The sequence below is a fragment of the Scardinius erythrophthalmus genome (assembly GCF_964197995.2).
Source record: "Scardinius erythrophthalmus genome assembly, chromosome: 8".
NCBI classification, from domain to species: Eukaryota; Metazoa; Chordata; class Actinopteri; order Cypriniformes; family Leuciscidae; genus Scardinius; species Scardinius erythrophthalmus.
Genome location: NC_138228.1, coordinates 20457018 through 20465067, shown reverse-complemented (window position 1 = coordinate 20465067; position 8050 = coordinate 20457018). Strand labels below are relative to the sequence as shown.

The window sequence follows — 8050 nt, the reverse complement described above, 5'->3', positions numbered from 1 at the left end:
GTTTAGCAGCCTTATGCCTGCGTAATGCATAAAGCTGTTTTGATTAGCATCACAGATTTTATCTGTAATAACCAAAAATGATTGTCATGATAATTATAGTTGTAGTCGTCATCATTATCATAACCATCACCCTTATATTTTTTTATCATCCTTGAACAATCTAATTAAGCTTACTCATGAACATTACAGAAACATCTCATTATGACATCCTGCGTAAATGTGTTTAATCTGCTACTAACAATTTATAATAACTTATACAGTATTAAGTACCTGTTAGATAAGATGTTAAATATATACAGACCAGTAGTTCAAGTGCATTTATAAGTGCAAAATACAAGGGAGACCCAGACCATATTTGCACAGGAAAGTTGTCACAACTATATCAGTAACTATAAGTCAAAAAGCAAATTACACAAATGCCTGTTTTCTTTGTTGTTTCCAAAGGTCAAAGTTTTCCATAAATATCATTTAAGGTAAGTTGGGCTATCATTGGGCTTTACTGTATAGGCTGTCTATCTATAGAAATTTAATTTCAGCAATAAATATATCCTTTGAAATATTCACAGTAAAAGTGCAACAACTAGCTCCAGTTTCCCCTATACACTAAAGTTTGATTGCAAATCTATTTTAATCTACAGTACGTCAATTATATATTTAGCATTATTTAAAGTAATAATTATTTTTATAATATTAATAAATCACATTATAGCGTGTTACCTCATAACCTCACCTTCATTTCCATGTACATTTGCAGAATAAAGGCATCCTGTCATCGCCACTGCCCACGTGCAGAGCTAGATTGCCCGCTGCAGGCAGAGCGCGGGAAGACAGGGCGCGGGAAGCGCGCGGAGATTCACACAGCAGGACGCTATGGAATAATTTACCTCAGCTGCCTTCACTGCAGATGAATCCAAACTAAATGTATCAAGAGGGGAAAAAATACTTATTGCTTAGTTTTGTTTCTTAATTTTCTTTGTTAAATAGAAAACCTGGACACTTATTCCAACGAATTAAGTATTTTCCCAAGGAAAGAAATATGATATTGTGCAAAACGGAACAGAATGGACGCTCAAAGCCTCAGAAGAGTTCACCGATGAAGCTCGGTGCTAAATAAGCTGTGGCTTTTATCTCAGAACACGAATCGGAGATGAGATCGCCCTTAAACATAATGTTACATCGCTGACGAAGAAAAAGAGAGAGAGCAAGAGAGAGAGAACACACTGATGCGCGCGCGCTCCCGGTGCGGCACTCAGCGCGCTCAACAGCTCGTGCCTCCTCCATCCCAACCCTCTCCGCCAACGCCGTCTCTCCAATCTCTGCCCTCTCCCTCCCTGTTCGCTTTTCTTAAAGCTTATTTCCGTGACGATCCGAAGCTTTTCACCGACACGATGAGAGACGCGAGCAGCGCAGCAGTGGGACAAATCGAACCGAGCCGCTTCAAACGGAACTGAGCTCCAGAACTGAACGAACCGGCATCACAAAACACAACCAAAAAAGGAGATTTTATTCAAATCACGTCTTCATCTTCTCTCTTCTTGGTCTTAGAGAGAGCGAGAGAGATAGAGGGAAAGCACAGGAAATCTTTAAACTCGCCGTTTTCGGATTCTCCGTTAAAAAAAAGGTGAATTTTGTCGTTTCAGATGTTCACATACTTTTGGAGACGAGAGAATGACCTGGGTGATCCACAGCAATAATCTCTGTATTTAATAAAATGATGCATTGACTTGTTTCTGATGTAACTGCGCAGACTGCTTTACATATCACCCAGCTTCAAATGGTACTTTTGGAAACGAATAATAGTAAAAATAATAACATTAATATATATATATATTTATTTTTTTTATTTTTTTTACTAAATACTTCTAAAAAAAATCTAAATTTCGTTAAACATTGGAATTTATTTATTTATGCGTAAAGTAGGGAGATTTTCAACTGTTTCATTCCATTGCATGATTTTTTTTCCTTTTTTTTTTTTTTTTTTTAGCCACCCATCGAAGGCAACCTGGGACCACCCGTCTCCAAACCCTGGAGATGTAAAGTTGGACACCGCTGAAACCGAGTAGGTATCCTCTATGTTATCACTTGGGAATGGAAGGGCACTAGAATTGATTGCTAAAGCCAGGACACCAGAGAAGGGTGGGAAGAAAATACAAAGTGCGCTATTCATGGAAAATTGCAGTCTTTTCTGGACGGAAAACACGGATCTTTCGAGAGCTTTTGGTTGTTTTTTTTCCCTTTCGAGAGCCAAGAGATCCGCAGAGTGTGGTACTCTCAGCAGCATTTGACTCTGAGTTTCTTCACTGATCTTCTGATAACATCTGTGCTAATTAAGTGCGTTCAGACTGTGGAAAGCAAATAACCTCCGTTATGCATTGAAGGTCTAATTGGTGTTTTGGCGACAGTCTTAGGATGCACCTGTCATTGTTTTTTTTTTTGAAATGTTAAGTGGATGCAGTGGTTGATTTAATTTAAGTATGTATTTATTTTTATTTCATGTTTTTATTGATTCAATGCACTTGAGCTTTCCAAGAACATGGAAAAGGCTGATTATTCGGAAGTAACAAAAGTAATATTTTGCCAAATGTTTCTTGTTCTGCACTGTTTGTATGTGTGTGACAGCTGTAGTGAGACTCGAAACAGACTGTTTTTAATGTTGAAGTGCATTGAACAGGTTAAATGTGCTTTCTTTCATGTCATGCTTGAAAACATTAGTGGTGATTATGCCATTGAGTCCTGCTTTTGGGTGTAGTGTAAGCTATCATCGAGTGACAGATGTCCAGTCCAACCCATGATAATGCATGATCTTTATCGTAAACATGCAATGATGTGGAAGGAGGAGGTGTTTTTTTATTGTGTGGAACGCTCAAAGCATTGCTACTGTCACTCGCTGTCTGAGCCTTCTCATCTCACACGCTTCTCTTTTTTTCTGTGTTTTATTGCAGTGCTGTGAAGTGGCTCTCAGCCTTAACTTCATCAGGACTCGGCGGAAGGATGCTGTGGTTTACCCTGCTAAGCACAATAGCTTTAGGATGGACTACGCCGATCCCTCTGTTGGACGAGTCGGAAGAAATAGATGAGCCTTGCTTTGACCCTTGCTACTGTGAAGTCAGGGAGGGCATTTTCCACGTCCACTGCGACAGCAAAGGATTTACAAATGTCAGTCAGATCTCCCAGACATGGACGAGACCCTTTATACTCAATCTGCAAAGGAACTCCATGCGCAAGCTGTATTTTAACAGCTTTTTGCATCTCAACAATGCTGTGTCACTCAATCTGGGGAATAATGCTCTGCAGGACATACATGTGGGCGCATTCAATGGCCTGAGCATCTTGAAAAAGCTGTTTTTGCATGAAAACAAACTGGAGGTGTTCAGGAATGACACTTTTATGGGGCTGGAGAGCCTTGAGTATCTTCAGGCGGATTACAACGTCATCAAGAGAATAGAGAGCGGGGCGTTTCGGAACCTGCACAAACTCAGAGTACTTATTTTGAATGACAATTTGATACCTGTGCTACCCAATTTATTATTCAGGTCCGTATCACTCACGCACCTTGACTTACGTGGCAACCGCTTAAAAATTCTACCCTATAAAGGGACTTTGGAATACATTGGTCGCAGCTTGATGGAGATTCAGCTAGAGGAAAATCAATGGAACTGTGTGTGTGACATTGTGCAGCTCAAAACCTGGCTGGAGCGCATACCCTATACAGCTTTGGTGGGTGACATTACTTGTGAATACCCATTTCATTTACATGGTAAGGACCTTCGTGAGATCAAGAGAAGTGAACTTTGTCCTTTACTCTCCGAAGCCGAGCTGGAGGCCAAACATGGCATTCCCAGATTACCATTTAATAACGACAATGTCTGGCCCACCAAGCCTTCGTCTATGTTGTCATCCTTTCATAACACAGCTTCCTCAGTAGAGTACAGAGAGAGACACGTAAAGCCGACTAAACGGCCCAGACCCACAAAAACACCACCCACTCCTCGTAGCATTTACCCAGGGTTGAATCAACCTCCAATCGCTGCCTACCAGACCAGACCCCCTATACCAATCATTTGCCCAACAGGGTGCACGTGCAATTTACACATCAATGACTTGGGCCTCACCGTCAATTGTAAAGAGAAAAGCTTCCACAACATTTCTGAGCTGCTGCCACGACCACTTAACGCCAAGAAACTCTATTTAAGTGGGAATTTGATTCAGAAAATTTATAGGTCGGACTTTTGGAACTTCTCTAGCTTGGATTTATTGCACTTGGGTAACAATCGGATATCATATGTTCAAGAGGGTGCATTTATGAACCTACCTAATTTAAAAAGTTTATATTTGAATGGCAACGACATTGAAAGGCTCACTCCAGGCATGTTTCGTGGTCTGCAGGCACTTAGTTACCTGTATTTTGAGTACAATGTCATTCGAGAGATCCAACCGGCTGCCTTCAGCCTCATGCCAAACCTGCAGTTGGTTTTTCTCAATGACAACCTGCTGCGCACCCTGCCTGTGGATGCTTTTGCCGGCACTTCCCTAGCTAGACTCAACCTGCGCAACAACTACTTTCTGTACCTTCCTGTGAACGGAGTACTGGAGCATCTCCACTCCATCGTTCAAATCGACCTTCACCAGAATCCCTGGGACTGCTCTTGTGACATCATCCCACTCAAGCAATGGATTGAGAAGCTCAGCTCCGTCATTGTCGTTGGAGAAGTGACCTGCAAGACCCCAGACTTCGCCCTTGGCAAGGATCTGCGCACCCTGGAGGCTGAGGTCATCTGTCCTGAGTTGAAATTCACCGCTTCTTCTCCAGTTCTCCCCAATGACATGACGGCCACCAGCGGCTCTGAATTAGGACAAGCGCCGGTAACGGGAGCTGTCCCACTCTCTGTGCTGATTCTCAGCCTGCTTATTCTCTTCATCTCTTCTGTGTTTGTGGCCGCCGGTCTCTTCGCATTCGTCCTACGGAGGCGAAAGAAACTTCCCTTCAGGAAGCGACAGGAGGTGGACCTAACGGGCATTCAAATGCAGTGCAAGATCTTTGAAGAAAGACAGACTGCCTCGCCTGAGAAGCCACCCCGTCACGTCTACGACTACATACCCCATCCCGTTACTCAAATGTGTAACAATCCCATTTACAAACCACGAGAAGGAGAGATTGAGGGCGAGCAGTTTGCAGAAACCAAGGAAAATAACAGTAATTATCGAACTCTTCTGGAGAAAGAGAAGGAATGGACGATGGCGGTGTCCAATTCCCAGCTCAACACCATTGTCACCATCAATCAGTCCGGTGACATGACTGGCTTTCACGAGAACGGAGTGCTTTGCCCTACCGTGATTGACAGCCAGAGGCCAACCCCTACGGTCGGTTTTGTAGACTGCCTGTACGGCACCGTTCCCAAATTAAAGGACATGCACGTTGCACATGCACATCCCCCTGGAATGCAATACCCTGATTTACAGCAAGACGCCAGATTAAAAGAAACATTACTTTTCACTGCGGGGAAAGGATTCCCTGAGCAAACCCAAAGTGAATACCTCGAGTTAAGGGCGAAACTCCAAACCAAGCCGGATTACCTCGAAGTCTTAGAGAAATCGTATAGATTTTAATTGAGTAGAAAAATAAAAGAGTAAACTCACTTTCACAACCCCTTCTCGCCCCAAAATAATACGTATCAAAAAAGAAGCATGGCAAAATTATATGTTTCACACACGTACACATATACACTCACACACACATTTCCCCCAAGTCGCTTTTGGAGGAAAGGCCATACTCAGATTTTTCAATGAAGTGCCTTTTTTTCAGAGTAGCCAGCAATGTTACCACCCATTATTTTTGTACGGAACAGATTTGTTGTTGAACCTCCGGAGCGCCTGGCACAGTTTGTAGAATATTTGCAGTTTGCTGCATGCATTCGACTGCAGATGGAGGTCATTGATCAAAAAACTCACCTGCTATAGAGATACAGCGACGTATTACCCATTGAGTGGTCTATTTAATTTTCTATACAGCAAAAGACTGAGTTCTATCTCAAGGACGCACCAGAGGATCAATATTTGTGAATATATAATGACACTTCAAGATTTTATGGAGTTCAATGCACTTTCTTAAGAAAAATGCTTCTGGATACTATCACTAACAGCTTTTTAGGAAGCACTTTTAATGTTTTCTCTCTCTCACAAAGATTTGACAAAGTTAAAAATGTGCATATATTTATTCTGTAATTTCAGTGAAAGATTTAATTGTAAAGGTAATGTTAAATCAATGTATAGTGATTATGCGTCTGGTATAGCCTTCTTAATAAAAATACAAAGTCTTAAATAAAAAGGGTACCAATGCATACTGCTTGTGAGAAATAGACTGGACGTATTGGTATGGCGCTTCAAATGACAAATTATAAAATGCACATTAACCTATCAAGGTCTCATTGCTGCTAGAAGTCAGGTTGAGACAGTCTGATGGTCCTGCCTGTATGCATGTGTCATCGATGGGTTTGGACAAGAAAAGAAGACCTTGGATTAGATTTGAGTCTTTCTGTAAGGTATGTTTTTATACCTGTCCACTGCTTACTAAATTACACAACATTTGAGATGAATATTTAATGCAATGTCACTTTTACATGTGTCCACAAGAGTGAGATAGAGAGACACGCTCTCATCATGTCTGTGGATGGACAAAATTGATGTTTGATTATTTGAGGAACGCCACTTATTTATCAGGTATGATATACAACTTTGTGAAACATGACATTAGATTATAAATTCTGCTTGTTTGTGTTGGGGGTATTTTATATTTTCTGTTGATGCATCACTTAAGTGACATGATTACAAACTAGAAAGTGATCTATTCGACAAAAAAGGATTTCTACTCCCCATTCGACAACAAAATGGCTATTTTTTAAAACCAAATATTATATGTCTGTTTGCCAGTGACAGTTACCTTGAAGTTCTATCCATAACCATTTAATACAAACTTTGAAATACAATTCATTTAAGTATGATTATTTTTCATGGGGCTGTCAAGGATGCAGAACAGTAGTTATTCATTTGTTCTTATTATTCAGTTGACAAGTGTAGCTTCTGTTTCCTCTGTTCAATACCCAACAATAATTTTATTTATATTTTGCCCCTACATTCATCTTTTACCCAGACTGTTTTGTCAATATTTCAATAAATTTTGCTTGGTCCATATTTAACAGCACTCCCTTTTTGTGGAAATCTGTTTCACATCAATAATATGTTCAAACAGAGCACATTTTCTGTCAGAAATATTCATAAATGGTTGTTAGTTTGGTGCCCTAAAGTGCATGCAAATGCCATTTCTCAGTGTCTTTACTGGGTTTGTTTCTTCTCTGCATTCTTTTTTAGAACTGTGAATTATTCTTCTGTAGAATGTGAGGTGTAACTGTTGTAAGTGAATGTGTCACTTATAGATTGTGTAGTGTTAACTAAAGATGTGTTCAGCTGCTGTCTGGATTCTTCACTGTGATGAAGAACTGCTTAGGGGACAGTAATGGTCATAGGGACAATGTCACCTTGCTGTGGATTACATCTAGGTTGTCCTTGTCTCTATATTTCAATGTAATGATCTTTATTTTTTGCTAAAGGGTAGAGAAGCTAATGATGGATGACGGTGGTGTCAACAGAGTTCTTTTTTGAATGAACAATTTTCCTTAGAGTTGACCTGGGTTAAATATGTAATTAGAACTGTCATTTTTGTCTTAGCAACAAATAGTTGTTATTGTATTTTTTAATTTGCCTCCCCATTGGTTGCAGTAATCTATATAATATACAACTAATATACAAATATACAAACAAATTAAGGATATTACCTCAAAATAACAAAATGCACTGTTTTAGAGACTCAAGGGGAGTCCGGACCATGTTATGACCGTAGTTACATATACTACCCAGAACAAATTAGCTTTTTGCTACTTTGTCCTTGCCGTCTTTTGCTGAAAAAGGTAGTGCTATAGGTTTTTTTTTTTATTTTGTTATGCCATGTTATTGACCTTCATTGCTTTACCCCCCATCCCCCCCTCCACCCCCCCAC

The 8050-nt window shown here is 40.4% G+C and overlaps 1 protein-coding gene across 1 annotated transcript; it reads left to right on the top strand.

The window, feature by feature from the left end:
• Positions 1-829: 829 nt before the first annotated feature.
• Positions 830-7197, top strand: slitrk3a (SLIT and NTRK-like family, member 3a). The gene is made up of 3 exons (XM_081372126.1): positions 830-1621; positions 1985-2059; positions 2943-7197. Exon 3 carries the CDS (start codon positions 2992-2994, stop codon positions 5605-5607), a length of 2616 nt encoding a protein of 871 aa, XP_081228252.1. The 5' UTR covers positions 830-1621; positions 1985-2059; positions 2943-2991; the 3' UTR covers positions 5608-7197.
• Positions 7198-8050: the final 853 nt, after the last annotated feature.

Coding starts and splice junctions, on each gene's coding strand:
- slitrk3a (XM_081372126.1), top strand. CDS start 2,992: ATGCTGTGGTTTACCCTGCTAAGCACAATAGCTTTAGGATGGACTACG.